Genomic DNA, 12,748 nt, shown 5'->3' on the forward strand with positions numbered 1-12,748 from the left:
GTGCTGAGAACATGTTTGTTTTTCTTCCGCTTTGTTCAAGTAAGCCATTTAATGAGCACCAGACGGTTGCGTCTGTCGTTGACCACTTTGTGGGGGCTGTATGATATGTTCTAACTAGCAATGGTAGGTGATATTAAATTAGCTTTCGATGCATTCCTTGTGTTGGCGATCATAAAAGTGTTTGTGGTATTTCGTCATCTTGGTTCAGTGTGCAATCATGCCAAACTCTGGACATGTTTTTTTCTTTTACAGACTTTTTCTTCCTGACTCACGGCCATTGCTCCAACCTTTTTCTACACTGATTGGGAGCATGCACCACATTAGTCCTTGTGGAAATATTATTCGTGCAAAGCTTAGAAGCAGAGATGTTGACCCCAGCTTTATTTTTTCATAATCAAATTATTTGAGTTTTTTTTTTATTCATTGTAGCCCCACTGCAGACGATTGCAACTGAATGTCAATTTTATTCGCTTCGAGCCTACGTGACTTTCTGTCTAACGCGGTTTGGTCATTGTTTTGTCAAATACATGTTCAAGTCATATTTTAAATGGATGATATAAGGACCATACGAAGCTAAATGACTAGCGCAGAAACCTTAGCGCTAGTGATTCAATGAATTTCTGTGACCAATTTAAAGGCGTTAGAAGTTGGGCTGTTTGATCTTTATGACTACTTTGTTAGTTTTAGGGATAGCGAGGATTCTTTTTGATTCGGTGGGAAGTTCACGGAAGCACCTCATCTAGATAGTAACTCGCAAGTCAAAGAGCATGGCCGGGACACAGTAGTAGAATAAGTGGCTGTTTTATTCTTGCTTCCATCCAATTCACATAGCATCACATAACATAAAAACTTACTCAGTCCGCCTGATATTGTCTGTCATGTGCGTATTGCTTCTCTTTTCATGAAATGACAACAGACTTTGATGTGTGGCGAGCATTCACAGTCACGGACGACTTCGGCTGTCCAACAACACGCCTGACCTAAATTAACGTAACAAAGACCCCTTCAGCTGCCGAAAAACATGCCTTTCTAAAAAATCAAGACTTTCTATACAACGCGCTTTCAGCACTAACGCGACTCCCAAAGTCAGCATAAAATTGAGATTTAGGTGTATTTAACAATAAAAAGGACATACTGCTTTCTTGACCATCCATCCATCCATCCATTATCTGTACCGCTTGTCCCCACTGGGGTCGCGGGCGTGCTGGACCCTATCCCAGCAGTCATCGGGCAGTAGGTGGGGGAGACCCTGAACTGGTTGCCAGCCAACCAGTTCAGGGCACACAGAGAAGAACAACCATTCGCACTCACACCTAGGGACAATTTGGAGTGATCAATCAGCCTACCAAGCATGTTTTTGGGATGTGGGAGGAAACCGGAGTGCCCGGAGAAAACCCACGCGGGCCCTGGGAGAATATGCAAACTCCACCCAGGGGAGGCCAGAGGTGGAATCAAACCTGCACCCTCCTAACTGTGAGGAGGTCGTGCTAACCATTGCCCCACCGAGCTGCCCCTTTCTTGACCGTATTATCCTAAAAAAAATTGATATACATACAAGCATTTTGAAAACTGTTCCCTTGAACAGAATATGCAGAAATATTTCACTTTATTTTGGGAAATGTCACAAGCAACAGAAATGTACTTGCTTAATTTCACACTTGATGGATGTGCACTTTTCAGGCATTACAGTCTAGATACACATTTACTATTTGTATACATGACAAGACAAAGTAAATATGTTTTCTCCCACTAGGATGAGCTGACTGCATTGAATGTGAAACAAGGATTCAACAACCAGCCAGCTGTGTCTGGTGATGAACATGGGAGTGCCAAAAATGTTAACTTCAACCCCTCCAAGGTGATTTTTTTTTTTCTAATCTACCGTGCCTCTCCCCACATTTAATTACCGTTCCCGTTTGATATTTTGTCCGACTTTACAGATCAGTTCCAACTTCAGCAGCATCATCGCTGAGAAGCTACACTACAACACTTTTCCCGACACGGGCAAGCGTAAGCCGCAGGTCAACCAGAAGGATAATTTCTGGCTGGTCACAGCCAGGTCACAGAGCTCCGTCAATAACTGGTTCACGGATTTAGCAGGCACAAAGCCACTCACACAACTGGCCAAAAAGGTAGGAAGACCCCAAATTGAGGTCTCTGGAATTCACATTAAGGCACCGATTATATTGATTTAGTAGACAGTATCATCACTATGAATTGATTTCCTTGCTTCATCTGTAGCCTCTGGTGCTCTGTAAATTCTCCACAAGTGTTACTGTTATAATTTCCTGGGTTGAAATGGAGGCTTCTATTTGGCACTGTTTTTATTGAATCTCGGGGCTCACGCATCCAGTGATTAATTGGGGCACTGCGTCTGTAAGAACATGTGAGTTAGATGAGCCATCAACAGTATGACATATTAGTTTTTTTATTGTTTTTTTTCATGTTGCCATTTTCTTTTTCATGAACTTGTTTTCACAGGTGCCAATTTTTAGTAAGAAGGAGGAGGTTTTCGGATATTTGGCTAAATACTTGGTCCCCGTCATGCGCTCAGCGTGGATGATCAAGATGACATGCGCTTATCATGCAGCCATCACAGAGACGAAAGTCAAGAAGAGGCACGTGATTGATCCTTGTATTGGTAAGAAACACGTGTCTGCTCTCACCATTTTGGCTTCACGCAATGCGAGAATTTCTTTGACATTCAAATACGTGTTTATAGAATGGACCCAGATTATCACAAAGTACTTGTGGGAGCAACTCCAAAAGGTGGCCGAGTTCTACCGACAGTACCCCAGTCAAGGCTGCAGCTCGCCGCTCCCAGCCACACCCACTGACGTGGAGATGGCCACCAAGCAATGGGAGTACAACGAGAAACTGGCAATGTTCATGTTTCAGGTCAGTGCGAATAATTGAAATGGTATTATTACCAGTGGCTAGAAATTCTGTCTTTCTATTTGGATGAACTCTTCTGCAAAGGGCTGAATTATAGTTGATGAAACTATAATTTATCACCTTCCCAACTAATAAGACCATGCTATACCAACATTTCAGTTTGATGAATTTCTTTTTAAGGGCCATGTGGAGGACTACTAGTTACAATAATTTCCTCACATTTCTGAGGTTTTCCTTTCAAATCACGACTCTGGCCTTCCTGTGTGCTCTTACATTGTTAGAGCAATAGGTTTTAATGTTTTGATTGTGGTATGTAATTTTTTGTCATATTTGCAATCGCCTCAATACATAGTCAATATTGTCCAGAAGCTTGATTTTATAAAAGAAAATTTGTGAATTGAAATTGCAATGCATATCAGAAAAAAACTCAATTCAGTCCTGTAATAAAATTGTTCAGCCCTCACCTCAATAGATACAATATGTCGTTAGTGTCCCATGTTGTATTTTCCCATATTGCATGTTGTAGGTACATGGGATAACAGATTTCTATTTTTTTCCCCCCCTGGATGTGATCAATCAGCTGATCACAGGAGGACACAAAAAAAATTGGTTACAATCGATAAGTTTCAAATAAATGGATTGATGTGTTCAGGACGGAATGCTGGACAGGCATGAGTTCCTGACGTGGGTGCTGGAGTGTTTCGAGAAGGTCCGACCCGGTGAGGATGAGCTCCTGAGACTCCTCTTGCCACTTTTACTACAGGTAGACCTTTCTCACCTACCACTGGCAGCCCAATTTCACTCCCTGTATCGTTTATCTTCTGTCCTGCTTCTGTCCACGCACACACGCACACACACACACACACACACACACACACACACACCTACACCTCAGTATATGGTGATAGGCTGTCAAAATTTTCTCATAGCAGCAGCTTACCTTCATTCATGTGAAAGCCTTTCATTATGTTTCTTTTAAACCTCATGTCACAGGTCAGTGTATAGATAGTATGTATGTGTAATGCCTCTGTATTTCTTCCCTTCCTACAGTACTCGGGGGAATTCGTTCAGTCGGCTTACTTGTCACGCAGGCTGGCTTACTTCTGCACGCGACGCCTCAACCTGTTGCTAAGCGACGGCAGTTTGGGGCCTGGCGCAGGCGGCGGGCACCCGACACACAGCATTTTGACGCCACAGGGAAATGCCCTTCCCCCGACACCGACTACCCAACCAGCTGGAGGGAACCAGCCCCAGACGCCCTTCACAGACTTCTATATCTGCCCCCAGCACCGGCCTTTGGTGTTTGGCCTCAGCTGCATGTTGCAGGTACAATGACGCTCGAGTGCCATCAAGTAGTTGATGCTTTCACTTTTGTTTTGATGTGAGTGAGTGAGTGAGTGAGTGAGTGAGTGAGTGAGTGAGTGAGTGAGTGAGTGAGTGAGTGAGTGAGTGAGTGAGCGAGCGAGCGAGCGAGCGAGCGAGCGAGCGAGCAAGTGATATGCGCGAGCGAGCGAGCGAGCAAGTGATATGCGCGGGCGAGGACGTTATAGTATGCGGCGCAAAGGTCATACATTTAAATGTCTTATGTTCAAGAGAATTGCCATATTAATTGTATAGAGAAAACAATTCCAAAGACCAGCTCGCTCCGGAATAAATAGTCATATTTTGTGGGAGAAAATCTTAATAGAAGGTTTTCGCGATACAAGAATAGTCATAAGTTCACAAGGAAACAAAATTTCTTTGTTTGAGACTAACTGTAAATTTACACAAAAAATATGCACATGTAAAAAGTAGTTAAACACTAAATTTGAACTACATTTATGAGGGAAATAGTCCTCATCGTACAATATAATGTAAACAAGTCCTCATAAGATAGACAAGTTGTTAAACAAGAATGACACCTTTGAATGGCAAAGTCAATTTTGTGAATGTCAAAAAGGTATAATCTTTTCAACCAAACAAAAGAACTAGAATCAAGTCCCTAATTTGTGCTATGATGATGAGTTCAACAGTGTTTTGCCATCATTCATGTGATATTTGTTCTCAGTACTACGTCACTCACTAACTTGTTGTGCTGTTGTCTTTCAGAGCATAGTATTGTGTTGCCCCAGTGCACTGGTATGGCATTACTCTCTCACAGACAGCAGAAACAAGACTGGCTCCCCTCTGGACCTCCTCCCCATTGCCCCCTCCAGCTTACCAATGCCAGGGGGAAACACTGCTTTCACACAACAGGTACGTTCTTCTGCTGGAGAAAAATATATTATAACTTCAAAATGTTCATTCACCACCATCCACACCGCAGGTCCGTGTAAAGCTAAGAGAGATTGAGGAGCAAGTTAAGGAGCGAGGCCAGGCGGTGGAGTTTCGCTGGTCGTTTGACAAGTGCCAGGAGACCACGGCAGGTCGGGAAAAGTGCCCCCTTGTCTGCCTCTGACATCTGTTCACAGCATGAGGATTATGTTGGCAAGCACTGGACCATTGTTTGACAATGTTCTTCATTCCGTGGTCAGGGTTCACCATCGGGAGGGTGCTACACACCCTGGAGGTTTTGGACAATCACAGCTTTGAAAAGTCCGACTTTAACAACTCGCTGGATTCCTTGTACAACCGAATATTTGGCTCAGGCCAGAGCAAGGATGGCCATGAGGTATTATTACAGATGTCTTAAACATTAATAAAAGAAAGACAAATCACATAGCGCAACATTGTTGACTCGAGTGCTGACAAAGTGCGCTCCTGTGCAGATGTCGCCGGACGACGACGCGGTGGTGACCCTGCTTTGTGAATGGGCCGTTTGTTGTAAGCGGTCAGGTAGACACAGAGCTATGGTGGTGGCCAAGCTGCTTGAGAAACGACAGGCTGAAATAGAAGCGGAGGTGAGTACCTCGCCTTCTCCCCGTCCTCTTTGTAGGATTGACCTGTTTGCTACCACTTTCTTATTCGCTACGTAAACTAAACATGTTGCTGACATGAAAACAGCTTTGCAAACTTGTTTACATTGTATATATATAGTTTAACATCTATCATTTTTTTTTGTATACTTTATTTTTTCTATATACTTAATAGTTTTATTTTGCGCTGTTGTGTTGTACTTGTGGTTGACAGGCACCTAGAACACGGTGCAGTTTAACTTTTCCTCTTAATCAGATGAGAAGTGATAATTCCAGTTTCCATCAGAGAAGACTAGTACACATAGCAATTGTGAAACTAGCACTCAAAGGCCTCTATTCTACCCATGTATGAGTCAGCGATGCGGCGAGTCTGAGGTGGTGGATGAGAAGGGCTCAGTGTCGTCGGGTTCCCTTTCCGCCGCCACGCTTCCAGTCTTTCAGGATGTTCTGCTTCAGTTCCTGGATACTCAAGCCCCCACACTCAGTGAGTCTCTGCCTCTTATTATATCACCCAGAGTACATACTGTGCCTTGCGAAAGTATTCGGCCCCCTTGAACCCTTCAACCTTTCGCCACATTTCAGGCTTCATACATAAAGATATCAAATTTTAATTTTTTGTCAAGAATCAACAACAAGTGGGACACAATCGTGAAGTGGAATGAAATTTATTGGATAATTTAAACTTTTTTAACAAATAAAAAACTGAAAAGTGTGGCGTGCAATATTATTCGGCCCCCTTGCGCTAATACTTTGTAGCGCCACCTTTTGCTGCAATTACACCTGCAAGTCGCTTGGGGTATGTCTCTTATTAGTTTTGCACAGCGAGAGACTGGAATTCTTGCCCATTCTTCCTTGCAAAACAGCTCAAACTCAGTGAGGTTGGATGGAGAGCGTTTGTGAACAGCAGTCTCCAGCTCTTTCCACAGATTCTTGTTTGGATTCAGGTCTGGACTTTGACTTGGCCATTCTAACACCTGGATACGTCTATTTGTGAACCATTCCATTGTAGATTTGGCTTTATGTTTTGGATCACTGTCCTGTTGGAAGATAAATCTCCGTCCTAGTCTCAGGTCTTTTCCAGACTCCAACAGGTTTTCTTCCAGAATGGTCCTGTATTTGGCTCCATCCATCTTCCCATCAATTTTAGCCATCTTCCCTGTCCCTGCTGAAGAAAAGCATGATGCTGCCACCACCATGTTTGACAGTGGGGATGGTGTGTTCAGGGTGATGCCTGGTTGCCAGCTGTGTTGCTGTTACGCCAAACATATCGTTTTGCATTGTGGCCAAAAAGTTCGATTTTGGATTCATCTGACCAGGGCACCTTCTTCCACATGTTTGGTGTGTCTCCCAGGTGGCTTGTGGCAAACTTTAAACGACGTTTTATGGATATCTTTGAGAAATGGCTTTCTTCTTGCCACTCTTCCATAAAGGCCAGATTTTTACAGTGCACGACTGATTGTTGTCCTATGGACAGACTCTCCCACCTCACTTGTAGTTATCTGCAGTTCATCCAGAGTGATCATGGGCCTCTTGGCTGCATCTTTGATCAGTCTTCTCCTTGTTTGAGGTGAAAGTTTGAAGGGACGGCCAGGTCTCGGTAGATTTGCAGGGGTCTGATACTCCTTCCATTTCAATATAATTGCTTTCCTTGAGATGTTTAAAGCTTGGGAAATCTTTTTGTATCCAAATCCAGCTTAAAACTTCTCCACAACAGTATCTTGGACCTGCCTGGTGTGTTCCTTTGTCTTCATGGTTCTCTCTGCGCTTTAAACAGAACCCTGAGACTATCAAAGATCAGGTGCATTTATACGGAGACTTGATTACACACAGGAGCATTCTATTTATCAGCATCAGTCATTTAGGACAACATTGGCTCATTCAAAGATACTGGAGTGAGTTTGCTGCACTGAAAGTAAAGGGGCCGAATAATATTGCACGCCCCACTTTTCAGTTTTTTATTTGTTAAAAAAGTTTAAATTATCCAATAAATTTCGTTCCACTTCACAATTGTGTCCCACTTGTTGATTCTTGACAAAAAATTCAAATTTTATATCTTTGTTTGAAGCCTGAAATGTGGCGAAATGTTGAAAGGTTCAAGGGGGCCGAATACTTTCGCAAGGCACTGTATATTAAAGAGGATTTGAAACAAGCACGAGTCTTGTATTAAATTATTAATAACCAATTTTTGTCCTTTCTTTAGCGGAACCCGGCAACGAGAATGAGCGAGTAGAGTTCTCCAACCTAGTGCTGCTCTTCTGCGAGCTCATCCGCCACGACGTCTTCTCGCACAACATCTACATGTGCACACTCATCTCCCGTGGCGACCTATCCTCCGATGGCCACTTACCACGCCCGCGCTCTCCAAGTGACGAGCCCTCAGATGAGTCTGATCGCAAGGAGCAGGACGCGGGTGGCAGCATTAAGATGGAGGACACCGCCCTGTCGGAGTCTATGGAAATCGACCACAACTCGAGTGCCAATTTTGATGAGGTATGCCGGTTATGAATAATATCAAGGGAAAGGCTGGGAAACCAATTTGAATTTGACAGCACTTTTTTTTTTTTCTGCTTGAATAGCTCTAAGCACAAGACTGCCACATGGCTGCAGTTGAGCTGGTTTACAAAAGTACAGTCACTGTTGCCAAATTAGTAATGCTGTAAGTTTCTCAACTCCTCGAGCACCTTTATTTTTTTAAAAGGTGGCTAGTCTATCGTGCTGATAACTGCCCAAGACATGCCAATGTATACAGTGATCCCTCGCTATTTCGCGCTTCACCTTTTGTGAAGGCGCTAGTTCGCGGGTTTTTGAGTGACGGGACAACGGCATTTAAATACACGCTGATAGCAAGGGGCGTGCCTCTGTGCATTGTGCGTCACTGCGGACAAGTGCAGGAAGGGCGGCAGCCAGCCTGTCATGAACGAGGCAGGACAACCATGTGCAACACAGACTGTTTATTTAGGGAATGTGAAAAAAGGAAAAGGGAGGCTGGGATGCCAGCAGAGCAGGTAGGTGCATGAGGCGACTGATGAGCCAGTCAGTGAGCTCGCATTGTGCGTCCTGGTGGCATCATTACACAGCGGATCAGGCAAAGGGGAATCAGGTGGTGGGTGTGTCAAAGCAGACGACAAGCCAGGCGTACCGCTACACAGCGGATCAGGCAAACAGGAATCAGGTGGCAGACGTGCGAGTATCAAAGCAGACGAAACGGCGAGGACTTGGCGGCAAACGGCATTTGCCCTAATCAGCAGGGGACACGGGACGGGTGGTGACGATCAGCGCCGATTGGCATGCGCAGTTCCGTGTTGGCGACGCCCACCCACCGAGGTCTAGTGCAGAGGGCCGTCAGCTGGCCAGCAGGGCGAGAGCAGAGACGTGACACAGCCACGCATGAAGGAAAAATGCACTGCTGTGCGGAACATAAAGCATGTTTGTTATCAGATGATAAAGCAGGAGGAGGACAAAAGAGCAAATCTTGCTCGGATAATTCTGGCCTTTTCTTTTTTTATCAGTAATGGGAAACATTAATCTCTTTAATTATTTATTTTTTTTTTGACAAAAAAATGCATTTTATTTTAAGGCCATATCGCTCATCCCAGATCAAAGGATATCTTGTGTGTCACATTTCACCACAATTCGCCTTGCAGATGTTCTCTCCTCCAATGCACTGCGAGTCCAAGGGCAGCCCCTCCCCAGAGAAATCAGCACCTGAGCATGATGGCAAAAACACCTGTAAGGACAAGTGCATGGACCCTGCCTTCCCCCAACTATACGACCAGCCCCGACACATTCAGTACGCCACCCACTTTCCCATTCCTCAGGTGAGGAAACAAATATCTCAGATTGCAATATAGAACAAGATTCCTGTATAGTTGGAATTAGATCAGAAAAAAAGTGATTTAATTTGCTTTCTGTTATGACGCGACTCCGGTTATCCGGGCTATCTCTTCACCGGTGGTTTATTTGCTGCCTTCTCACGCGTCACCAAACCTGCCTCATCACAGGAGGAGAATGCCAGCCACGAGTGCAACCAGCGGCTTGTGGTCCTCTATGGCGTGGGCAAACTGCGGGACGAGGCCCGACACACCATCAAGAAGATAACCAAAGATATCTTGAAGGTGCTCAACCGCAAAAGCACTGCAGAAACAGGTATTTTGCTCTCTAGTTCAGTGATGAGTCATTTGTTTTTCACTATATTTTGCACTTTTTAGTCCGGGTGTTGATGCCTGCAGTCAAACTCGTCCTTATGATCTGTGAATGCGATTGCACCTCATGATGTGTGAATGCTATTGCATCACTAGGTTTTACATTACATCCAATTAGTATACCATATCAGTCTTAGCTTTTAATATTTTCTTAGTCCTGATAAATTATGAATATATTTTGAATATTCATAACAAGATATTCTTGGCATGACTTGAAAAATAAGTAAGTGCACGTCACATTTGGAATGTATTATTGGGTTTAGCTGAATTTCACCCTGTCAGGCATTGATTGTTTCATCCTCTTTTGTTTTGTACAGGGGGTGAGGAGGGACAAAAACGAAAAAGGAGTAAGCCAGAGGCCTTTCCCACCGCAGAAGATATATTTTCCAAGTTCCAGCACCTCTCCCACTTTGACCAGCACCAGGTCACCTCGCAGGTTAGGTTGCTTCTACTAATTTTCACAATGTTTCTTTACTGTGACATTTCAGTGTGAACTGAAGAGATTTCACTTTTGTCTGAGTCAAGGATGGATATCAACAGCTGTGACCACTGTTGTGTGTGTGTTTTACCCCTTTCCCTGGTGCAGGTGTCCCGAAATGTGCTGGAACAGATCACCAGCTTTGCCTTAGGAATGTCTTATCACTTGCCTCTCGTGCAGCACATTCAGTTCATCTTCGACCTCATGGAGTACTCCCTCAACATAAGTGGCCTCATCGACTTTGCTATTCAAGTAACTGCACTTGTCAAATGTTTAAGTGGTCGCTGTCGTGGCTTCGTCAACCAACGGTTTGTTTTTGTAGCTTCTGAATGAGCTGAGCCTGGTGGAAGCCGAGCTGCTGCTCAAATCGTCCAGCCTGGTGGGCAGCTACACCACCAGCCTGTGTCTTTGCATTGTCGCTGTTCTGAGGAGGTACCACTCCTGCCTCATTCTCAACCCCGAGCAGACGGCACAGGTTTTTGACGGGTACGTCGCTCATGATCTTTTGACCGCCATCAGCAAATAAGCAACAGGCAGAACAATTAAATGTTTTTCCACTAGTCGGCAGATGGTACAAGTAACCTGTGTCAGAATAATAGCTTTGAGTTAAACTAAACAGAGCCAAATTTCACAGTAATAACATTTTTTCAGCATTTGGCTTAGGATTTTATTATTGCAGAGATTTGTCACTGAAAATACTTAATAACTTGCAAGGTAAGGTTAAATCATTTTCTTGATGTTTTAGCAATGTCTTACACAAGGGCTGAATTGGGATGACGACGACTAAAATATGAATCCAAAAACCCTGCTAAACTGACATTGTTTCTTTTTGTCAAATGGTGCCCTAGGCTACGCATTGTGGTGAAGTCTGGTGTGAACCCAGCAGACTGTTGTTCCGCCGAGCGCTGCATCTTGGCCTATTTGTATGATCTCTACACCTCCTGCAGTCACCTCAAGAACAAATTTGGCGAGATCTTCAGGTACTGAATTAGTTTACAATTCATGAGAAAAATCTATTGATATGCTTATGAAGTACATAAAAGTGTGTAAAATATTATGATTTAAAATTCATGCATTTTCTTCCTTTTTAGTGAGTTCTGCTCAAAGGTGAAGAATTCCATCTATTGCAACATCGACCCTTCGGACTCCAACATGCTGTGGGACCCCGTGTTCATGATGGAGGCCATCGCCAACCCTTCGGCACACAACTTCAACCACTCCATGGTGGGCAAGATCCTCAACGACAGCCCGGCCAATCGCTACAGCTTTGTGTGCAATGTGCTCATGGACGTATGTGTGGACCACCGGGACCCTGAGAGGTACTACATGTATATTGAGATATGGGGATACATAACCCAACTTATAACTTGTCCCACAGTGGTTGCGATAAGAGTGATGTTTCTCTTCCAAGGGTGAACGATATTGGGATCCTGTGTGCCGAGCTGACGGCATATTGTCGCTCCCTGAGTGCCGAGTGGCTCGGCATCCTCAAGGCCCTCTGCTGCTCCTCTAACAACGGCAACTGCGGCTTCAACGACTTGCTGTGCAACGTCGACGTACGTTTGTGTTTACCTAACTAAATGCTGTTTCTAACTTTCAACACCCAGTCTCCAACTCAAACACAATTGGTTCCCTCTTAACGGTTGAATTGCAAGGGTTCAGTTCTAAGTTGTATAGTTTTGAAGGTTTGACATTGAAAAGTCCGCTGTAAATTGTCAGTAAGAAAGAATGTGAGAGTGATGGCTTGTTTTTCTTTATGTTCCCTGCAATTGGCTGACAACCAGTCAAGGGTGTTCCTCACCTGTCTCCCAAAGTCAGCGGGGATAAGTGCCTGCACACGTGTGACCCTAACACATGTGCTCTAGAAAATGGAGTTCCACTGTGTCCAAAATTGATTGAGCTCCTCTTTTGATTTCTTAAGTTCATATTCCTTTGACTTGCTCTTACTTAATTGTGACTCGTAACAGGCTTTTTTTTTTTTTTTGCTCTTATGCCCCTCAGGTTAGCGATTTGTCTTTCCACGATTCCCTGGCAACCTTTGTAGCCATTCTCATTGCAAGACAGTGTCTTCTTCTGGAAGACCTGGTGCGCTGTGTGGCCATTCCATCACTCCTCAATGCAGGTAAGGATCTATATTTGCATATTTCCTCAAATAGTGCCTATCCCGCTAATAGTGCCCCAGACTCAATTAGTTACTATTTAACTATATATAACCTAGTAGTGACCACAAGGGTGAGAAGCGGGTGGAAGAAATTCAGGGAACTCATGCCCTTCTTAAC

General features: G+C 44.2%; 1 protein-coding gene across 6 annotated transcripts in view; it reads left to right on the forward strand.

Annotated features, from left to right (window-relative positions):
- med12 (mediator complex subunit 12) overlaps positions 1 to 12,748 on the forward strand; it is a 32,619-nt gene that overhangs the window by 2,025 nt on the left and 17,846 nt on the right. For all 6 annotated transcript variants that reach the window (XM_049745673.2, XM_049745841.2, XM_049745760.2 and 3 more), the window contains exons 2-22: positions 1,754 to 1,858; positions 1,941 to 2,132; positions 2,482 to 2,641; positions 2,723 to 2,898; positions 3,548 to 3,658; positions 3,946 to 4,221; positions 4,984 to 5,130; positions 5,201 to 5,300; positions 5,409 to 5,545; positions 5,643 to 5,774; positions 6,147 to 6,273; positions 7,990 to 8,279; positions 9,434 to 9,607; positions 9,791 to 9,935; positions 10,309 to 10,427; positions 10,578 to 10,721; positions 10,792 to 10,955; positions 11,318 to 11,449; positions 11,561 to 11,788; positions 11,881 to 12,025; positions 12,471 to 12,591. In XM_049745673.2, coding sequence (XP_049601630.1) covers positions 1,754 to 1,858; positions 1,941 to 2,132; positions 2,482 to 2,641; positions 2,723 to 2,898; positions 3,548 to 3,658; positions 3,946 to 4,221; positions 4,984 to 5,130; positions 5,201 to 5,300; positions 5,409 to 5,545; positions 5,643 to 5,774; positions 6,147 to 6,273; positions 7,990 to 8,279; positions 9,434 to 9,607; positions 9,791 to 9,935; positions 10,309 to 10,427; positions 10,578 to 10,721; positions 10,792 to 10,955; positions 11,318 to 11,449; positions 11,561 to 11,788; positions 11,881 to 12,025; positions 12,471 to 12,591 — 3,325 coding nt within the window. The remainder of the gene's footprint in view (positions 1 to 1,753; positions 1,859 to 1,940; positions 2,133 to 2,481; positions 2,642 to 2,722; positions 2,899 to 3,547; positions 3,659 to 3,945; positions 4,222 to 4,983; positions 5,131 to 5,200; positions 5,301 to 5,408; positions 5,546 to 5,642; positions 5,775 to 6,146; positions 6,274 to 7,989; positions 8,280 to 9,433; positions 9,608 to 9,790; positions 9,936 to 10,308; positions 10,428 to 10,577; positions 10,722 to 10,791; positions 10,956 to 11,317; positions 11,450 to 11,560; positions 11,789 to 11,880; positions 12,026 to 12,470; positions 12,592 to 12,748) is intronic.

The sequence above is a fragment of the Syngnathus scovelli genome, chromosome 1 (assembly GCF_024217435.2).
Source record: "Syngnathus scovelli strain Florida chromosome 1, RoL_Ssco_1.2, whole genome shotgun sequence".
Lineage (NCBI taxonomy): Eukaryota > Metazoa > Chordata > Actinopteri > Syngnathiformes > Syngnathidae > Syngnathus > Syngnathus scovelli.